Source organism: Rhinoraja longicauda, chromosome 31 (genome assembly GCF_053455715.1).
Source record: "Rhinoraja longicauda isolate Sanriku21f chromosome 31, sRhiLon1.1, whole genome shotgun sequence".
NCBI lineage: Eukaryota > Metazoa > Chordata > Chondrichthyes > Rajiformes > Arhynchobatidae > Rhinoraja > Rhinoraja longicauda.
The window spans coordinates 19,307,205-19,329,516 of record NC_135983.1 but is presented as its reverse complement, the minus strand read 5'-3'; the positions used below and the strand labels follow the sequence as shown (position 1 = coordinate 19,329,516).

The 22,312-nt window shown below is 46.8% G+C and overlaps 1 protein-coding gene across 7 annotated transcripts in view; it reads right to left on the bottom strand.

The window, feature by feature from the left end:
* Nucleotides 1–12,041, bottom strand: part of sh3glb2b (SH3-domain GRB2-like endophilin B2b) — a 65,669-nt gene extending 53,628 nt beyond the window's left edge. For 3 of the 7 annotated variants that reach the window (XM_078426324.1, XM_078426327.1, XM_078426330.1), the window contains exon 1: nucleotides 11,871–12,039. In XM_078426324.1, coding sequence (XP_078282450.1) covers nucleotides 11,871–11,933 — 63 coding nt within the window. In that variant the 5' untranslated portion in view covers nucleotides 11,934–12,039. Of the gene's footprint in view, nucleotides 1–11,870 lie in introns of all 7 variants that reach the window. The other 4 variants (XM_078426325.1, XM_078426328.1, XM_078426326.1 and 1 more) reach the window with 3 other exon arrangements.
* Between the last annotated feature and the right edge of the window lie 10,271 nt (nucleotides 12,042–22,312).

Genomic DNA, 22,312 nt, shown 5'->3' with positions numbered 1-22,312 from the left:
CTCCAATCACACTGCCATTTTAACTACAGGATGGCAACAATTTCAGTAATCAGAAAACTTGTAAGTTCAGATTCATAGAATGGGAGGTTGGCTACAATCCATCTCTACACAGCAGAAGGCTCATAAAATTGTTATGCAAATATGACAGAATCAAAACCAGATCAATTCATGCTGAATCCTCTTTAACTGGTTCAAGCCATAGTAAGGCTTTTGATAAGGTCCCTCATGGTAGGCTGATCCAGAAGATCAAGATGTGCAGGATTCACGAAGACTCGGTCGTATGGATTCAGAACGGGCTTATTCTTATTCATGTTATTATTCATAGAAGCGAGAAAGGGAAAGGACTTCAACATACAGTATTTGTAGGCCACATTAACAGCACTAAAATTTGCGAAGAATAATGCACGATATGTAGTTAAAGATCAGAATGGACTTGGTGGCCAAAGGGCCTATTTCTGTGCTGTATACCTCATTAAGTAACAATGCCTCAGGGGACCTGGCTGGTCTCCATGGAAGTGTGTACTCTTCCCCCACCTGCCTGGCCTGGCCTGCCTGATCTCCACCAGACATGTGTGAAATGCATTTCTTTCAGGATTTTGAATGCTACAGCAAGGTTGGGCGACACAGTGGTACAGTGGTGGAGTTGCTGCCTTACAGCATCAGAGTCCCGGATTCGATCCTGACTATGGGTGCTGTCTGTAAGGAGTTTGTACTCACTCCTCATGACCTGCTTGACTTTTCTCCGGGTGCTCTGGTTTCCTCCCACACTCCAAAGACGTACAGGTTTGTAGCTTAATTGGCTTGGTATTATTGCAAATTGTCCCTAGTGTGTGTAGGATACTGTTAATGTGCAGGGATCGCTGGTCGATGCGGACTCGGTGAGCCGTGGGGCCTGTTTCTGCGCTATATCTCTAAACTGAAGTAGACTATTAAAGGGCTTGCATGCAATACAAATCGACATAAAGCCTTGGCTGATATTTCAACCAGATCCTGTAGGAGCCCCAGAGCCGAAGATCTGGGTAGGTGGTGATATACTAGAACCTCTCACTCAACACCAGATGAATCCCATCCACGTCTCCTGATGTACATACAGGGCTAGGCTCAACCTCAGTTTCTGTGGGGCCAAGGTAGTGACTGTGACATTAATATGCTCTCCCTCACATCCCTTAACTCAAACACCATGGGAAATCCAATCACACAGCTCCCCACCGACAAATTCAACACCTCCCTGCAAAGTCATAAATAATATTACTGCAGCAAAAATTTCCCACATTCAAATGAAATTTATCGATGACTCATTTCTGTAATTGGTATCAAAACCGTTGAAGTTTTGGACATTAATGGTACACAAAAGGCAGCAAGAGGAGAAATTAAGTTATATTTCATTCCCGTCTCTAGCCTACATTATCTACAGTCTCTCGAGTTGGTGCTTGCATACACAAATAAACAGAGGTACAGCGCAAACATCTCTTCAGTTAAGAGTTACTGCTGTCAATAAATGCCAGCATCTGGTAGAACTATGTGTCATACCACACTGAAAGGTTCTTTTAGAGTTTAGACTAATGTAGCCTACATTTCTCTCAATATTTAAAACATCAGCATTAAACTCAGCAAGCACCAGGATCTAGAGAATGTGAAGCAGGCAGTTTTGAGTATTCGATTGAAAAAGACCAGTATCAATCAGTGGAAATCAATCTCTGGACTTTATGCCCTGGAGCCAACTGCTGATGTTTGATTGAACTAATTTGCTAAAATGGACATACACACAGGGAACAAATTGATCTTTGGCAAGGGCTGCAAAAATGTTCAATTTTAACAATTGCTTTCCGCAAATTTCAAATTAACTAAACAAACTGACTGAAGAGAGACTCAAAGAAAAAAACACATCCAGTGGCTTCCAGAACCTCAGGATGTCCTTAAATGCGGGTCATGTACTTTTGAGAATGGTTCTTTAGTTTTGGTTAAATGCTGATATTGGAAAACTGCCATTGGAATTTCTGTGCCCATCCAACAGAGAATATGGAATTTCAGTTTAACTCCACATCGACAAACCAGCATCTGTGATGGTGCAGTGCTCCCTCATCATTGCATCAGTCTGCATTTTGTGCTCATGTCTCACCAAACAAGCCCTGAATGGAGGGAAAGGTGGGAGGATCGGAGGCTTGCGCACCCTCCAAAAGCCCGTAAGGCAATAGCAAAAGGGTCTGGTCTGGAGGTACGTTGCTTACTTGCAGTGTTCACACAAAACTAAAACTTAATACCTATAATCTCATACTTGATCCACAGCATAACCATACGAGTCTCACCCCGGACACTCCCTCTTCTCCCCTCTCCCATCAGGCAAGAGGTACAGAAGTTTGAAAACGCACACCTCCAGATTCAGGGACAGTTTCTGCCCAGCTGTAATCAGGCACGTTTGCACGTTCTCCCTGTACTGCATGGGTTTTCCTCAGAGTGCTCCGGTTTCCTCCCACATCCCAAAGATGCGTGGGCTGGTAGGTTAATTGATCACTAGGTGATTGGTAGAATCTGCGGGGAATTCGTGAGAATCTGGGATTAACGCAAAATGGGTGGTTAACAGTTCTGCATGGACTCAGTGGGCCAAAGGCCCTGTTTCTGTGCTGTCCCTCTATGATAATGCACAAAAGCAGGTTGATTCTAGTGAACAGCATGGTGGACAGGCCAGCTGTCCTAGTGCTCTTGATTATTGTTCAACATAAGCCTCCTCCCACTATCTCCCCATTTCTTTGGATCTTTTCCCAACTTTTCTACACACTGTGGGAGGAACATCAGCTACAAAAGTGCAGTAGCAACTTTCCCAGTTAACATCCCTGTTGTCCATTGAACCTCAACTATCAAAGTTTTAAAGTGGTAACTATAAGATTTAAAGCAGTAACTACAATAACTACAGGCAGACTTTATGGAAAAAAATTAAACATCCCCAGCAGGAATAAAGTGGGTTAAGAAAACAAGCCTTGCTTGTTGGTAGTGAGGAGGCTTGTGCTTACCATCCTCACTTTCCTCTCTCATTAATGTTCCATTAACCAGGCCGCCATCTTTGAAAAGCACGTTACCAGGGTTACCCGGCAACTCGATCAATACGATGACTCATCCTCATCTACCCTGTGCAAATTATATTGTTCAGTGCAAAACAAGATTAACAGAATAATTCGTTTTAAACAGCTTTCATCAGATGCAGTGGACGTGGAACATTTTACGCACTGACGAAATGCAAGGCAATTCACTTCAGCTCATGATGCGTGTCAAAAACATTCCATCTTAAATGCACTCAGCCCAAAAATACATACTCTGGGGGAAGAGAGACAGATGGACATCAAATTGATCAACAAGACATTTCACATCTCACATCTCTTAAACCATCCAAAAAGTAGTCAACATACAAGAAAAGCACTGAAGTGTGACAACTCATGTTGGAGTGGGCGGGATTCCTGGGCGTTCATCTCCATTAGGAACAGTTAGAATTAGTAGTCCATTCGAGACTTTATTGTTCTTAAATCTATGTAGATGTGGAAGAAAAGCATCATGTGCAAACAACCCAATTCCGTGTCAAAATATCCATGTGCAATCCAAATTTTGGAAGAGAGAAAATAATCCTTTAGGGACCTTTGTAAAGTAACCAGGTGACAGCCACAGAGTGCAAACTCTCCTTCCATAATTTGGTTATATATCAATGATAATACAGGACACTAGAATTTCCTGCGTCCAGTTTAGCACAAGACATTTCCACACTCAGCCCAAGATCTACAAAATTAGAGTTTAATGCCAGTTGAACTGCACAAAGTAACAGACAGTTCTGGCTTTTACACCATTCGGACCAATTCCTCTCCCACAGAGTGAATCAGGAGACGGATTCTGCCCCGTCGATCTCATCCAGACTTGATTAAAGACTGTTCCTTTACTCTTTCCCCTAAGTCCTGCAAATCTTTCAACTAGTTATTTAATTCTCCCTTTAAATGCTGCACTGTGGAAGGAGCCGATGGCACCGTGGAAGGAGCTGATGGCTGGGCTAGACTCACCCCTACTTTATGCATCTAGTGACGCGAGGACATGTATACAGATTCAACGTGGAAACAGGCCTACAGAGTCCACACCGACCAACCATCACCTGTACACTAGGTCCATGTTATCCCACTTTTCACATCCTATTAGGGGCAATTTGCAGAGGCCCAATTAACCTACAAACTTACACGTCTTTGGATTGTGGGAGGAAACCGGTGTACCCGAAGATAACTCACGCGGCCACAGGGTGAACGTACAAACTCCGTACAGACAGCACCCGTGGTCAAGATAGATCCAGCTTAAACTGAGAATACAAGGAATTGCATCTCTCCTTGGGCGCCAAGATCAGATGTTTCAGAGGCCTGGAAGTTGCAGGTTGCATCTGGTGACTGCGTGCAGTTCCAGAGGAGGATCTATTGTACTCATGTACAACACGACTTGACTGCAGAACCTGCAGAACAAGTATTTCACGGTATCTCTGCATGCGTGACAATAAATAAACCATTGACCATTGCATGTGAAGGCGCTTCGAGAGACATGGACAACCTGGGTGAGAAGTTTCACCAAGCAGCGCAACATGCACTGGATGATACTCCTGACAACATTATGCCTCACTGAACAATCGGAAACTAAAAGACTCTTGCCCAATTCCCTGAACCATTTTACTGGTTCAGGCTCAATAAGCAGAAAGAAAATTGTTGGATCAGCCCCGAGGCAATTGATCAATCTCTGCAAATCACTTATTCTAAATAATTACAAAACAGATTCCCTGACAAAGTGTGTGCTTTTAAAAAAATGTCAATTGCAGTTTTCAGTCTCTGAGCTACAAGAGGACAAAGATAATGGCCAGCGAAGTACACTGAATGATTTAAAACTAAAAGGGCCTTGCCCAATTCCCTGGCTGCACGGAACGGAAATGGAAGATGCTGGAACCACCATTTTTCTGCAGCTAATCCAAACACTACAGCGGGAATAATTCAATCAGAAAAAAGCCCCGAGCTCTGGTAGGCACAATGGGGCACTAACAAGCACAGTGGTAGAGCTGCTGCCTTACAGCGCCAGAGACCCAGGTTCAATCCTGACTATGGGTGCTGTATATAAGGAGTTTGTACGTTCTCCCTATTTCCACACTGTGTCTCCAAAGTCTAAACTCACAGGGCATGCTGATGATATGGGCAGTTTTGTGAGCACCAATAGTTCAGGCAAGCAGGTGAATTAGTGCAGGGCAGAGGCCAGCAGTGGGATTACAGGTGCCAAATACTCACTCCATCCCTGAGCAGTCAGCAGACAGGGTCGGGAAGACATGAAACAGTGCAGGACAGGGCAAAGAGGAACAAACTGGAGAATGTGGACAGAACTGTCGACCCACTGAGAGCAGACAGGCAGGGAGCTGGGACGACAGCAGAGGGGACACATTGCGACACCCAGAGTTTGTGGGGGCAGAGAAACCTCCAGTGTGCCAACAGGAAGCAAGATACAAGCTAAGAATGGAAACAATAAATTGCTCAAGATTCTTCCCCAGACCTTTGTCCTCTCTTACTCCCCCCCCCCACTCTCTCTAACCGAGCACTTACCCCTCCCCAACAATCCCCCCAACCCCATCCTCAAACTACAGCCACACTCCTTGACCCATTCCCTCTCCCCGATGCTCCCCTACTTTAATCCCACACCCCTCACCTCTTACCTTCCTCCTTAACTTCACGCTCCCAACAACCCACGCACCCTTCACCTCACCAGCCACCGCTGCCTACCTCACACACACACACCCCTACTCCAATCTCTCTTTGCTCCACAACCTCACCCTTCTCCTACCACTGGCTCCTGAGCAATTTACACCTCAACAAACAGAAAATAAAAACAAGTGCCATTCGTGAGAGAAGCCAACAGAGGCTCGTGGGAGACGAGTGGTGTCTCCTGGGTCCACACTCTGCAACACAACCTTATAGCAGATACAGAGTGCCAGAGGTTTCCTGCCAAATACTGCTTCAATATAGCTTCAAAGCTCTGCTTTGGTACGTAGGATGGCCCCAGCCTACACGGCTCCATGATTCCCCACAATGCACCAAAACAGTTCAAGGCACAAACATCACCAGGTGATCTGTAGTCGAATTCTCCAGTTGAAGAGCATTAATGAAGGGGATTACAGAGAGTCGATACTGCATGGTCCATCACAGGTACTCCCTCAACAACCAGGTCACCCTCTCATTTCACTCCTACCATCAGGATGGTGCAGGAACCTGACAAACGTGATCTCCAGATTCAAGAACGACTTCTTACCAACAACCATCAGGCTCTTGAACACTGCACAACACTAACCTCAACTATGAACGTGGGTTGCACTAACTAAGGACTTTGGTTTTTGTACTAGCACTGTGGTTTTTGTACTAGCACTGTGGTTTTTAATTTATTGAATTTATTATTATATATTTATCTTTACGCATTGTTTACAGGCTTGGTATGCTGCGACAAGTAAAACTGTTATTGTCTAATTGTCAGTACATAAAACATTTAAACATTCATGATTCTTGACAGTGCGTAGCTCCGTGTCTTGTCTTGGAGTGGAGCTAACTTCAGATAGTTCCTCTGTCCCTCTCTTTCCCCTCCTCCTTCCCAGTTCTCCCACTGTTGGGGGAGTCAAGAACCAAGGGCCACAGAATAAAGGGGAGGCCATTTAAAACTTTTTCCACCCAGAGAGTTGTGAATTTGTGGAATTCTCTGCCACAGAGGGCAGTGGAGGTCAAATCACTGGATGAATTTAAGAGAGTTAGATAGACCTCTGGGGGCTAGTGGAATCAAGGGATATGGGGAGAAGTTGGGCACAGGTTACTGATTGTGGATGATCAGCCATGATCACAATGAATGGCGGTGCTGGCTCGAAGGGCGAATGGCCTCCTCCTACATCTATTTTCTATGTTTCTATGTCTTCCTGTTTCCTACTACATCCTATCTTTGTCCCGCCCCCTCCCCTGACATCAGAATGAAGAAGGGTCTCGACCCGAAACACCACCCATTCCTTCTCTTCTGAGATGCTGCCTGACCCGCTGAGTTACTCCAGCATTTTGTGATACCTCCGTGTCTTGTCTTGGTGCTCAGATAAAGCTACGTGACAATGGCCATTTTCCCCATGCAGTGGGTGGGAATCATCAAGCAGTCTGGTCCCACTGAATACCAGGCAGTGAGTCAGAGCTGACATACCAGCTGGAGCATTGCACGACTCCCAGATTAACATGTAAGTCCCACCTGCCGTCGCAGGTGGATGGAAAGGATGCCACAGCTACTCACTGAAAGAGCTAGTGACGCATCTCCTCTGTGACCTGGCACTGCCCTGTTGCCTCTGAGCATCCAGGAAGACTTATCCCCAACCACTTTTCTTTTTCTACTCGACATGATGCTCCCTTGGCAACATCGTCAGAAAGCACAGGATCGGTTTACACCTTCTTCTTCTTGCGTTTGAGGCAGCAGAAGTTATGAAGCTGCTTCTGCTTCTGCTGTCTCTGTTTGTTGTCGATCGCCTGACTGAGGTCAGTTGACAGGGCTCTGAACACTGTTGACAGCCAGTTTAAACTCCACCACCTACACGAGTCCCTCCATCAGGCAGCTCCATCCCTCTCCCCGGACACTGCCCAGGGTTCAAGCAGACCCTTGGCAAACGCAAAGTCACGCTTGACCACAGCTTGAGAATCTATCTCTGCCATAATGCAAGATTCCACCCCAGCTCAGCTATTCTGCTATAGAAACACTATTCCATGCATTTTTAACCTATAGACACAACTAGATTTAGGATTATCGTCACTTGTAATGAGGTATGGTGAAAAGCAGTGTATTGCATGCTATCCAATCAGGTAATGTTATACCCAAATACAATCAGGTCAAACTCAAGTACATTAGGTAGAGCAAAGGGGAAGATATAGAGTACAGAGTGGAGTTCTTAGCATTGTAGCACACCAGCTCCATAGACCAATGTCCCCATTCGGGTAGAGGTAAATCAGACAGTACTCTAGCTGACATTAGGCCATCCAGAAGCTTGATAACAGAGTGGAAGAAGCTGTTCCTGAGTCTGGCTGTACAGACTTTCAAGCTTCTGTATTTTCTGTCCGATGGGAGTGGGGAGAAGGAGGAATGACCAGGTAGGACAAGTCTTTCTTGGGGAACATTCGTTTAGAGGCTCAGCCAGTCTTTATATTCCAACCCCTGGTATTGTGAGTCATCCCAAACTCAAGTCCGTGCACACCAGGCCTGGGGGTCACCAAACACCTGCGATGTCAGGCCTTGATATTACACTTCCTGTCCTAACTTTCAAACCCTACTGATGACCCGGCCCCCTCACTAAGTAATTTATTGCCTCTCGAACAACCTCTCTTCCTCTGCCCTGGCCTTTGTATTCAAAGACTGTATCACAAGCAGGTTTTCAGCACTGTAAGGCCTCTCCAGATCTCTCCACCACCCTCTCTACTCAAGGCCCACCTCCTTGATCCAGCTCCTGGCCACATGCCCATCCTCTGTTCACACCGCCCAACAACAAGATTCAGTCTGGCAGAGTCATGTGAATCAGCAAGACGTTTATGCTATATTCAAGTCGCCAGAACAACAGAGGTTACTGGACGATCCATCCTTTAACCATGGTCATTGAAACTAATCGTACAGGGCAAAAACAAAAACCGCTGGAGGAACAGTTTGGACAGTTAGAAGGCGAGAGGGGCAAAGCTCAAAGGACACGTGCAGAGCAAGTTTTTAAAAAACTTGATAGTGGTAAGTATTGCCTTTGGGGATGGTGGTGGTGGAGGCAGATACAATAGCGTTTAAAAGGCTTTTGGATAGGCACATTGATATGCAGGGAATGGAGGGATATGAATTATGCAGGCAGATAAGAGTTGGTCTTGGAATCATGTTCAGCACATGCATTGTGGGCCAAAAGGCCTGTTCCTGTGGTGTTCCATGTCCTAATTCAACAGACTGGGCAGCATCTCTTAGGCCCCCTCGGTCATGGCTGACCATGGGTGATGCATTCTAGTTGGCTGCTTGCTCTACACTTCGGCTAGAGCAGCGTCGCTTGTGGCTGACGAGACCAATGCGGGAGTGAGTCTCTGTCGCAAAGGTCACATTTGTGTGTGAACTCAGGACTGTTGAAGTTGCTGCACTCCTTTCTGCGTGCCTGCTTTTCTGCCGCTGCGTTTATCATCTATGGAGGATATTTCAGGTCAATCCCGATGTAGGGTCTCAACCCGAAACATCGTCCATCCCTCTGCCTCCACGGATGCTGCCTGACCCACTGAATTCCTCCAGCAGTTTGTTTCTTTTTGTTCCGGATTACAGCATCTGCAATCTCTTGTGTTGTCACAGTTACCATGTTACTGTGTGTGGCAGCGTGCTGCGCTGAAACATTTTGTTTCCTTGCCACAGCGATTGGATGTCAATTGCCATGAGGTGCTTTGGAGATAGCAAAGGTGCTATTGAAATGCAAGTCTGTTTCTAAAATTAAATGCCAATTACAGTGGTCCATAGTTATTATTTAAAGCCAACGGCCTGGATTGACGAATGTTTACATAGACCTGGGTGGAGGTGAACTCCTCGCCTCTAACGTGGAGGGAGAGGTTCAGGACCGAGTCCTCGCCCCTTTGCTGTGGGATGGCAGGACTGACACAGGAATATCACGTGTGGCTTATTTGTGTTTCAGCCAGCGTCTTTCATCTGGCTCCTTTAAGAGTTACAGACGCTCTTCAGAAGCGCCAGCCCCCGGCTCCCCGGGACAGGACACCTCTCTCGGAGATCAGATTACACTGCTCACGCCGGCCGTGTGGGCGGGGGAAACATCAAACGAGGTTTTGCAGAAAGCAGAAAAATTGCAGGAGAATGCAGTTGAAGATTTTTTTTAACCCATCTTTAAAAAATTGCAGTGATGTGTGTAGGGTCCCGCCTCGAGGGGGGGGGGATTGGGTTTCCAAAACTGCCCCTTCCAAAGTTGCAAGGGCACTTTATCCCCAAAACATCCCAGCATTCAGAAAGGTGGTCGCTTCTCAGTTAAGGTCGTGCTCTGCTCGATGCCGAAAGGGGAGATGGGGTTCAGTTTAATCGACATATGGGACATGTTGCACCCTGTTATGCTCTTGATTAGTACAGGTGTCAGAGGTTATGGGGAGAAGGCAGGAGAATGGGGTTAGGAGGGAGAGATAGGTCAGCCATGATTGAATGGCGGAGTAGACTTGATGGGCCGAATGGCCTAATTCTACTCCTATTCCTTCTGACCAGCGCGCCTGAGCTGCCCCACACTCTGCCTACACCCACACACCACACTGCGTGGGGGCTCACACTGCCGCAGCCCCCACGCCGATTCACCGGCTGCTATTCGGCATGGGTTTTTTTAAATTTAAATCCCCGTTTCTGTGACAGGTGCCCCATTCATGGGCAAGGGGTCCAGTGCAGTCTGTCCGCGGCACCCAGCGACCCTCTCTTATTCCTCTTCCAACACCCTCGACCTTGCAAGCAGCACCGCACAGCCGCAGATATCTGAGATGTCTGCAATTTAACCTTGGATTTTACGGATCGGTAAACATCCCCTCCCACACCCCCCCCCCCTCCCTCCCTCGTGAGTGAGATGGTGGCAAACGCACAGGGGAGTGAAATCAGACCAAGACTTCCAGCAGCCCCAAGATTCACAGGCAATCTGGATCAGCTCAACTCGCATCCAATTGAGGATTAGAGGTTCCCTCAGATGAAAGCAAAACCCGTGGTCGAACAGCAACCGTGTTTGTCACAGTTCCCACATACTGGCAGCTCTGCCAACGTTATTCTACCTCAAACCCCCCCCCCCCCCCCCCTCACGACTTGTATTTTAATCACCAGTGAACTTCAAAAGCCGACGATCTCACTCAGCAAGGTTTCCCCGATCTTGCTCTTGTCAGCATTGCCTCAGTCAAAAGACAGGGCAGAGATCTGCCTACTTCTCCGACTCCGGGTCCAGGGACCACCCCGGCTTGTCAGACAGCCTGCACCTCAGGGTCTGGGGTAGAGTGATTTCCCCTTCCTATACGGCTGTAAATATATGATATGATATGATACCTCCTCCCGCACCCCCTCACCGGCACTTGGTGCCTGTACCCCAGCCACTGACTGCCTCTGCTCTATTGCTTTGGATCTGAGCCTCGTCCCACGTCTGTCTCCAGGTCCCACCTCAGCCTCTCCACCCGTCTTTTTGTGCACAACCCGCAGGCATTGCCACTTTCATTTCACTGCACATCGAGTATGTGCATGTGACAAATAAATTTGACTTGACTTGACTCTCTCTCTGGGTCTGCTGTGCCTCTCAAGGTGGGAGCAAGATGAGAGGGGCGGGAACCGGCTCTGCGAGTCGACTCTGCATCTTTTCCCGGGTGCAGAGATAGTCCACCCCTCTCACTCCCACCCCCTCACCCTCCTGATCCTCTAGCTCTACCGTTCAATCCCCCACCCCTCACTCCTCCAACCCCACCCCTCACATCTTCACCACTTACCCCTCACACCCCCCCCTTACTCCCCCCATCCCACCTCTCACTCCCCACCCCCCTCAGCCCCAACTTTCACCGCCACCCCTCACTCCCCCCACCCTCCTCCATCACTCTCCCCAACCTACCTTCTCACTTCCCCCACCCTCCCACCCCCCTCACTCTCCCCCGCCCTCCTCCATCACTCTCCCCCGCCCTCCTCCATCACTCTCCCCCGCCCTCCTCCATCACTCTCCCCCAACCCCCTCACTCCCCATCCTCTTCACTCTCCTCACTCCCCCCAACCCCTCCTCAATCCCCCCGCCCCCGCCCAGCCGGGCTGCCCCACACACACATTCACTGTAAATCCGAGGCCGAGCGAGCGGGCCTCACCTGCACGGCTCTGGTGAAGAAAACGCCGGCGCCCGAGGCCAGCTTCTTCACGCTGAAATCCATCCTGTGCCTCCCGCCGCCGCCGCTCCTCCTCCTCCCGCTGCTGCTGTTCCTTCCTCCGCTCCTCCTCCCACTGCTGCCGTCCGTCCCTCCTTCTCCCGCCGCTGCTGACGTCCCTCCTCCTCCTCCTCCTTCCGCTGCTGCTGCTGCTGCTGCTGTTCCTCCCTCCGCTCCTCCTCCTCCCGCTGCTGCTGCTGCTGTTCCTCCCTCCGCTCCTCCTCCCGCCGCCGCCTCTCACCGGGACCAACGGCCCAACCGCTCGCCACCATCGCCAGCGCCGCCTCTTAAACGGGCAATACTGATGGACCCACCCTACACCTGCCGCTGCCCATTCACCCGGGCACAGAATACTCTCAGCCCGGCTCCCCGTCGTGTCATTCTCGCTAACACCCCCCCTTCTCCTCCCCCAGGATCAGCAACGAGTGGCGCTGCGGGAACGCACCAAACACCAGATGGAACCCTCATCCATCCCATCTGTCATCGGCAGCGCAGCCTCTTAAAAGGGCAACGTTCGTCGCGAGTCTCTCACCCACACCCATCTCTGGGGCAGTGCTGAGAGGGGATATTATTGAGTTATCTAAACCTAAGTGGGGCATAGATACTCTTCACTCTCCTCACTCCCCCAACCCAAAGTGGGGTATGGAGTACACTGAGCGTGGGATGACCAGAGGTCGAAGATTTATTGACAAAAGGAATGCAGATTCTGGAATCTTGAGTAAAATATAAACTGCTGGATGAACTCAGCGGGTCAGGCAGCATCTGTGGAGAGAATGACAAACGACGTTTTGGGTCGGGACCCTTCTTCAGAGTGATTGGAGTAGAGAGGAAAAAGCTGGTAGAAAAGAAATGAGGGGAAGGGGTTGAGCAAGAGGTGGGAAGGAATAGGTGGTGATGGAGGGGTTGGTTGGCAGATGAGTTAAGGGGGGGGGGGGGGGGTGAGTGGAAATAGTAACCAAGGCTGGAGGCGATAAATGGAGAAGACAAAAAGGGTGCAAATGGTGGAATCTGATAAGAAAGGAAGATGGGGTGTGAAATGTCGTTGGACAGTGAGGGGCAAAGCTGTGTAGATGGGATGTGGGGGGAGTAGGATCAGAATGAAGCTGGTTGAAAAGCTAGATAATGATGTGTTAGATGCGGAGGCACGTGGAGCGCAAGGTCAGATACGGGGGAGTCTGCCCCTGTTTTTTTCTGGTAGAAGGGTGTGAGAGCAAAATTGTGGTGGACAGTAGGAAAATTGGAATGGTGTTAAGTGGTATGTGTGAATGAATAGTTCAATAGTCAATTTATTTGTCACATACACATAAATGTGCAGTGAAATGAAAAATTACCCGCAGTTCAACAATAAGACCAATAAAAATAAGCATTAAGAATATGCAATAACACATACTATCGTAAACCAACACCAAACAAAAGAAACATCCATCACAGTGAGTCGTTCTAGGAAATAAGTTGGCAAATGGGACTAATGAGGATGCACCAAGAGCCAGCATAAATTCAATGATCTCCTTGTATACAGTGTATGAAATAACGTGAAATATGACTGATCAGTGTGTCTACAAAAACTTGAACCTCTTATTTAGAAAACTGCTGGAGCCCAGGGTGCATTGTTAACAGCAGATGTAATAAGGGAGTAATAAAGTAAAACAATGCTTCTCTTTCAAAAAGGTATTCAAAATCTTGCATCTTGGGGCTTCTTAAAACCAATTTCAAATGATTCTTGCCTGGGCTGCATAAGCTTTTTAATAACTTTGGTCTGTTGCCAACTGGACAATCTTCCAAATTACACAAACAGTTGAAAAATATTCTTATGTGTAGAATATTAACTACTCAATCATAACAAAGCTGAAATATTTTGAATAATTTGATGAAGCCTGGGGTTATATAATAACATAAATTCAAACAGCCTCTGGCAAGTTTCAGAAATGCCCAGAGTATTGCAAGGGCGGTTAAGAAGCAGAAACCATGGTTGTGAAATCAAAGATTTTAGGCAAAACGCAAAATGCTGGAGAAACTCAGTGCAGCATCTGTGGAGGGAATGAGCACATGACATTTTTGGTTGGGACCTTTCTTCAGACTGAGACTCCAGCTCATTGTGTTTTGCTCAAGATTCCAGTATCTGCAGTTTCTTGTGTCTCCATTATCTGTTTTAGGGTGGGCAAGATGTAGCTTTCAAGGTTTCAAGGTCAGTTTATTGTCACATGTACCAATTAAGGTACAGTTAAATTCGAAACATGGAACTGCAGATGCTGGTGAATACACAAAAGGACACAAAGTGATGGAGTGACTCAGCAGGTCAGGCAGCAATCGCTAGAGAACATGGATGTAACATTTAGGGTCGAGACCCTTCTTCAGACCCATTCTTTAGACTTCTTCATAGCTTTTTATGGAGCTTTTACAATTCATTCTAGGCATGTTGGACATTTTTTTTCATTTCAAAATTAATCTTTATTCATATAAAATGGATACAGGAAATATAACACATTGGATGGTTTCCTTTACATTCACAGTGTCTTCTAGTTAATTCATTTTGTGTACAGTGCAACAATGCTCAGTGGCCTGTTTGAACAATGCACCCTCTGAGTGTCTGGAGGGATGTTACACAGGGCCAGTCCTTCGATGTCTATTCGTGGCAGGACCTTAGACTGAAGTCCTGCCTCCAAAAGCTTTTGCTTTGGCTGCACCAAGCTTCGGTGTTTCAGCACATACTCCAGGAGCCGAGAATGTGTCAGGTGCCAGCATTCCCTTATGGATATCTCATTGCACCGGAAGACCAATGGGTTTACGGCAGAGCAGAGTGCATCGTTCAGAGCTGATGATCTTCCAGGAGCAAGCCATGTCTGTCACTGTGGGCATCCCTCAGAACAGCATGCTGGGCATGCTCTCCCCAGAATGCCACCCAGTGCTCTCCCCACCCAGTGTCACCCAGTGCCCTCCCCACCCAGTGTCACCCAGTGCTCTCTCCACCCAGTGACACCCGCAGCTCTCCCCCTGGGTGTTATGCAGTACTCTCTCCCCCATGTCATCCAGTGCTCTCTCCCAGGTGTCTGAGGACTTGTGCATCAGACACCCTCCATTGTGAATCTCTGGAGAAATGGCAGGTGGCTCAGGCAATGTCCTGGCTCAGGAGAGCCACGTGCAGCAAACCTGAAGACACCTTACACCTGGTGACCAGGTCCCTGCTGCCAGCAAGAGGGCACATGGCAGCCACTGGCCCAGCCACTGCTGGAGCTTGCCGATCCACCAGCCCATGGGTCCAGTGAACCAGATCCACAGCACATGCAGGTAGTCATCCCTGACCGTGGGCCTATTGAGGGATTGCAAAGAACATGGTCTTGCGCTTCCTACATTGAATCTGTCTAACTGAAGCTGGTTCTAACTGGTCTCAGATGCTATTCATTCTGCAGATTGACAGGGGCACGCTCCCTCAGTACTGCCCCAACCACAGTGCGGCACTCCCTCGGTATCACCCCTCCTACAGTACGGCACTCCCTCAGTACTGCCCCTCCTACAGTGCAGCACTCCCTCAGTATCGCCCCTCCTACAGTACGGCACTCCCTCAGTACTGCCCCTACCACAGTGCGGCACTCCCTCAGTACTGCCCCTACCACAGTGCGGCACTCCCTCAGTACTGCCCCTACCACAGTGCGGCACTCCCTCAGTATCACCCCTCCTACAGTACGGCACTCCCTCAGTACTGCTCCTCCTACAGTGCAGCACTCCCTCAGTATCACCTCTTCTACAGTGCGGCACTCCCTCAGTACTGCCCCTACCACAGTGCGGCACTCCCTCAGTACTGCCCCTACCACAGTGCGGCACTCCCTCAGTACTGGCCCTCTGACAGTGTGGCACCCGCTCAGTTCTCACCCTGTCTCCCGCAGACAACATTTCAGCCGTGTACACTACAGGGAAGCATTAGCTTTCAAGCTCTATTTCTTTATACTTCTATTAAGCCAGTCCCGAGCAAATTCTCGCATCGATTTAACCATGAAACCCATAGATCGGGACCAGACTGGTGATTCTGCATCTTCATCCTCATGGGTGTGTGTGTATAAAGAATCATATTTCATTACATTAGTTCTCTTACTGGAGAGAACAAACTGTGCACGTGTGCTGTGCCTGTGAGCTGCATTTGTGTGTCTGAGGCTTGATCACAGCTTTAATTCTCTGTCCTATTTTATCTGCAATATTTCAAACTGTTAACAGTAACAGGTGCTCTTTTTTAAGTTACCCATCATTGAAGCAGCACCAAGACATTCTCTTAAACATCCAGGCCAACAAAATTAAATTAGAATAAACAATTGCTCGATCTTGAGGTTGGCACGGCTGAGAAATCACTCATTCGTTGTCCTTGTCTTCACCGCTCCCTGGCAGAAATCGCGGCGTGCCAATGAGGTCAGGTACACCGGTGTGACCTTCCAAAGGTGACACGCACTCTCATCTGAATCGGAAGACTCGGTCAAGTGGTGCTTGAACGGTAGCTGGAGTGTTAAAGAGGCTGTATGGAGACTTGGAGATGGAGGCGGATACGATGGTGACTTTAAAGAGAATTCTGGATAGGCACATGGATATGCAGGGAATGGAGGGATGTGGATCATATTCAGGCAGAAGAAATTAGTTTAACATGGCATCATGTTCGGCACAGACATTGTGGGCCGACGGGCCTGTTCCTGTGCTGTACTGTTCTATGTTCTATGTAATGTTCTTTTGAGTGCTGGGGTCATCAGTATGCAGGTGCTGGTGAATGAGGGAGGGGTGATGGTGAGTGGAATCCACAGGAGTATCTCAGCATTTGGGTTCAATTCGACAGTAAGAAGTTGGTGCAAGACAAAAGTATTTTCTGTCAGTATTTTAGTTTATAGGTTATTAGTGAGGGCAAAGTGTGGCTGGGCAGCTCAGCTTGATTACTATGGGTGTCAGGGGTTATGGGGAGAAGGCAGGAGAATGGGGTTTTGAGGGAGAGATAGATTAGCCATCATTGAATGGCAGAGTAGAATTGATGGGCCGAATGGCCTAATTCACTTATGACCTTATCCTGTTTCACGGGAGAGCTCACAGATCCACCTAATATTCGAGCAGATCCAGGTGCAGCAGGTGCAGCAAGTGTCACCGGCTGACACAGCAGCTTCTGTTCTGGAGCTGCAGCAGAGAGAGGCCAGACCTCCAGTGGCACATTCACCACTCCGAGGATATCACATAAAAAGAAGTGGTCTAAAGCAGGGGCAGATGGAGAGGGAGTGAGGGACTGCCCGGCGGGTGAGGAGGAGTAGGCAGGCAGCACAGGAAAAACGCCCTCACAAGTTAAGAGTATCAAGGGTTATTGGAATAGCTAGAAAATGGGCTGACATGGATGAGCCTTGAATAATGAATGGAGAGCAGGTTTGAAGGGCCGAATGGCCCACTCCTGCTTCTTATGTGTTCCTGAATGGTTCAAGTCACACTTAAGCATGTAGAATAATGTTTGCTGACTATTCAGTTTGTAGGAACTGTCTTCATAACCATGTTATGTGTGGACCCAGCCTGTGTCTCACTATTCTGAGGGAGATTGATGTCTATTCGGTGTCTGTATCATTTATTTCTTGACCACGAGAGAGTATACGGCACGGCATTTATAGAGCACAAGTCCCTTATAATAGTGATATGGAAATGTTTCCACTCAGGAACACCTAAAACAAAGGTCAGTAAATATCCAAGAGACTGTGGTAAATGCAACAGTGATTCAAGAAAACATCTCCATCCAGAGAGCAGTTACTGTTTTGAACTTGCTACCACGTGCAGTGGTTAAAGCTAAATGCTGATGATGCACACATGGGGAGGATGATTAAAGGCAACAAGGAGGAATCAGCATAAGGATTTATTGGTGGAATTAAATGAAGACAGGTGCAAAGAGTCTCAGATGGAACATAATGGGACAAGTTGGAGCAGAAGGCCTCTTCAGTGCCTCAAATTGAATGCAATTTAGAATGTTAAATTATATGTTAAGATTTTGAAAAAAGATCTTTAATACTTTCAACGGGAACATTCTGTACTCTAGATTTAAGTGCTGTAGTTGAAGCAATCACAGCCAACAAATGAGTCCATGGCCTATGCTATTTCTTTGAATAAGTTTTCCAATTAGTTCCTCTCCATTGCCCACTCACCATTGTCTTCGTAATTTTTTTTCCAGATATTAAGCACATATCCAATTGAATTTGAAACCACTATGTTCCAGATCCCAACTTGCTGGCCAAAAAATATCTACCTCCGGCTCCTTTGCAAAACTTCAGTGCACTGTCAGAGGCCGAGAGCGGAGTCTGGCAGTGAGGCTGCTCTCACTGGGTTAGGCCAGGGCTTGGGTTAAAGGTCAGGGATGATATAGCTCGAGCTCAAACTCAAGTCATGTTGAGTTTATTATCACTTCCAAAAGGATGATGAGGTACAAAATGTGTAAGAAAGAACCGCAGATGCTGGTTTAAATCGAAGGTAGACAGGGTCTGAAGAAGGGTCAAGACCCAAAACGTCACCCATTCCTTCTCTCCAGAGACGGTGCCTGTCCCGCTGAGTTACTCCAGCATTTTGCGTCTACCTTCGATGATGAGGTACAGGTCCATTGAAAATCATGCTTGCAGCAGCTTCACATGCACATACAGTGCATTCAGAAAGTATTCAGACCCCTTCACCTTTTCCACATTTTGTTACGTTACAGCCTTATTTTAGAATGGATTAAATTCTTTTTTTTAAAATCATCAATCTACACACATTATCCCATAATAAAAAAGCGAAAATAGGTGTTTAGAAATTTTTGCAAAGTAATTAAAAAGAAAGAGCAGTGCCTGGTTTTCTCCAGATCAGTCCAAAGAGTTCAATCTTGGTTTCATCAGACCAGAGAATCTGGTTTCTCATTCTCTGAGAATCCTTTAGGTGCCTTTTGACAAACTCCAAGCGGGCTGTCCTGTGCCTTTTATTGAGGAGTGATTGAGTGAGGTCTGGCCACTCTACCATAAAAGCCTGATTGGTGGAGTGCTGCAGATATAGTTGTTCTTCTGGAAGGTTCTCCCAGGAACTCTGTCAGAGTGACCATCGAGTTCTTGGTCACCTCCCTGACCAAGGCCCTTCTACCTCGATTGCTCAGTTTGGCCAGGCAGCCAGCTCTATGAAGAGTCCTGATGGTTCCAAAGTTCTTTCATTTAGGGCCGAACGGGCCTGTTTCCGTGCTGTAGTTGTTATATGGTTATATGGTTATTAATGACAGAGGCCCTGTGCTCTTCGGGACCTGCAATGCTGCAGAAACTGTTTTATACCCTTCCCCAGATCTGTGTTTCGATACAATCCTGTCCCAGAGGTCTACGGACAATTCCTTCATCTTCATGGCTTGGTTTTTGCTCTGACATGTACTGTCAACTGTGGGACTTTGTATGGACAGGTGTGTGCCTTTCCAAATCATGTCCAATCAATTTAATTTACAACTGGTGGACTCCAATCAAGTTGTAGAAACATCTCAAGGATAATCAATGGAAACAGGTTGAACATAAGCTCAATTTTGAGTGTCATAGCAAAGGTCTGAATACTTATGTGATATTTCAGTTATTTTTTTATAATTAGTTTGCAAAAATTTCTAAACATCTGTTATCGCTTCTTCATTCTGGGGTATTGTGTGTAGATTGATGATTAAAAAAAAGAATTTAATCCATTTTAAAATAAGGCTGTAATGTAACAAAATGTGGAAAAGGTGAAGGGTTTTGAATACTTTCTGAATGCACTGTAGACTCAAATACTCAGAAGCAAATTATATATAAATTTTACATAAAATTCCTAAAAGGTGAAAGACTGCAAAAAAACCCCAAGACATTAATGCAAAAGACTATTGGAAAAAATGAACATGTCCATGATAATGCAAAAGGTGATCCATTGTGTTCCATTGTCAAGGTAGGATCAGGGTTATACAGATGAGTTCAAGAATCTGATCGTTATAGGAAAATAGTTGTTCCTGAACCTGATGGTGTGTGACTTCAGACGTCTGCACCTTCTGCCCGATGGTAGCAGTGAGAACAGGGCATAGCTTGGATGGTGGGGATCCTTGATGATAGATGCCGCTGCCTTGTGGCACTGCCTCAGGTACATGCTTTCAATGGTGGGGAGGGGTGTGTCCACCACTCTCTGCATGCACAAAGTGTTAAGCATTTATCTCCTTCATATAAGCTGAAGTTACCAGGAAGAGTTCAGCTGGCATTACAGCCTCTCAGGCAGGAAGGCCACTTGTGCTGCGCAACCAGCTGCCCCAGGCTAGAGTCATCCATCGAACCTCTACAGGTGCACGATATAGTGCATGCCGACTGGTTGCATCACGGCCTGGTTCGGCTGCTCGAACGCCCAGGAACGAAGGAGCTGCAGTTTGGTTGACACTGCCCAGCCCATCACAGTTACTGACCTCTCCATCATTGAAGGGATCTACAGGAGGTGCTGCCTCAAAAAGGCAGCCAACATCATCAAAGATCCACACCACCCTGGCCACACACTCAACTGCGGTTCACCAGGTCCAGGTCTTCTTTCCAGCAACCATAAGACTCTACTCTTGAATTATTTTATACTCTTGTATATTGTTGTACCCTTCATCCTTTACCTCAGCACTATGAATGGCCTGAATGTATTCATGTACAGTCATTTTCTTGACTGGATAGTATGAAAACATAAGCTTTTCACTGTATCTAGGTACATATGCAATCATAAACTAAACCACTGTACAACAGTAACTACTACCTCAGCAACTATGATCTGCTACAGACCGTGTCTTTGATTGTCCGATGGACTTTGGTTTTGCATTATTATGGTTGTCTAGTATTATGGCTAGTATTGATTATTATATATTTATTTGTGTGTGTTATTGCGTTAACAAGCCTGTTAAGTTGCAGCAAGTAAGAATTTTGTTGTTTCATTGCCAGTTAGTACATATCTTGATTCTTGACCTCTCTAGTCACCCATGTCATGTGATGGGAACTGCTTCGACCCCTGACCCTGCCAAGTGGGATCAGGTCTTGTAAACCCGTGCGTAAGGCAGTGAGACATGAGGGTATTTATTTTCAAAATTTTTGTTTTATACATGTGCTTGGATTTGTCTGTTCTTGAAAAGCAGTATTGTGAGTGCACTATTTTTTTATCAAATCGCACCCATTTTTGAGGGGATAATTGAAAATGTTTATTTAATTGGTTAATAATGATCATTCTTGTTTTGAATCCTGGTCACCTGGTTGTGGCTCTCCTTCGTGTGAGGTTTGGAGCCACATTTCATCGTTGCCATCTTGTCCTGGTGATAATTACATCTGAAGATTATTTCCTTCTTCACCATTTCCTACTTGCTTGTTCTGCACTCACCTTCGGCCCCTCCTGAGGCAGAGACTTGTGGTAGAAGCAGTGATGTCAGAGAGGGAGAATCACTTGCAATGAGCCTTTTCTGATTTGCAGGAGAATTGAATGGTGAGACTTGGGCGAGAGATCTCAGTGTTAAGTGGTACACTGTGCAGGGAAGGAGCAGCAAGCACTGATGAGATCAATTTGCTGGTAACTATGTGAATCAAAATGCTTCCACTACTGATTATTGACCGCTGAGCTCCTGTACCAGCCCATTAAACTAGAGCTTTTGTTGTAGCCATGTGAAGATTTCTCATCGGAGACAGGACCTGACTGACTTGAAAGGTTAGCCCTCTAGGGAGCAGAGTGCTGCTGTTGAAAAGTACAATCGTAATGTTAAATTATTGCACCAGCTGCCTGAGTTTTCAGTTACAGATCCAGTGACATGAGTTCAAATCCTGCTCCGGCCACTGAGAAACATAAATTTGAACAAATCTGAAATTTTAATAAAGTAGTCTCAGCAATAGGAACTGTGACATTATAGGTTTATGTCAAAGACCTAGTTGGTTCACTGATGTCCTTTAGGGAGGGGAACCTATTATTTGGACCTGGCTGTGACTGCAGACCCTCCAATGATGTCGATTCAAGGTCATTGGTGGGGCGAACAACAACAAATGCTGACAGCCTATTAATGAATAAATAAAACCCATCAACCTGCTGGAATGTTGCTCACAACTGCTATGATCATCTTGCTAATCAGCAGCACTCTTGTTAAGATGCTGCACAAAGACCTCCTTATTTGAAGCAAAAAGTCAATCGAGAGCACCAAAGGCAAGGGAAATGTTTTTATCTGTCTGGGAAAAGTGCTCTTTTCAAATGTGTGCACGGTTTTTGCAGCAAGCCCGTGCAAAGTTTAGGTAATCGGTACCTTCATCCATGGATAATAAGCAATGCATGTGCACCTGCAAAACAGGTCATGAGGGGTGAACTCATATAGTCTCAGCTCTCCACATATTTCTGGAGAAATACAAGCTTACAGGAATAGCTTTGTATGTTAGGTC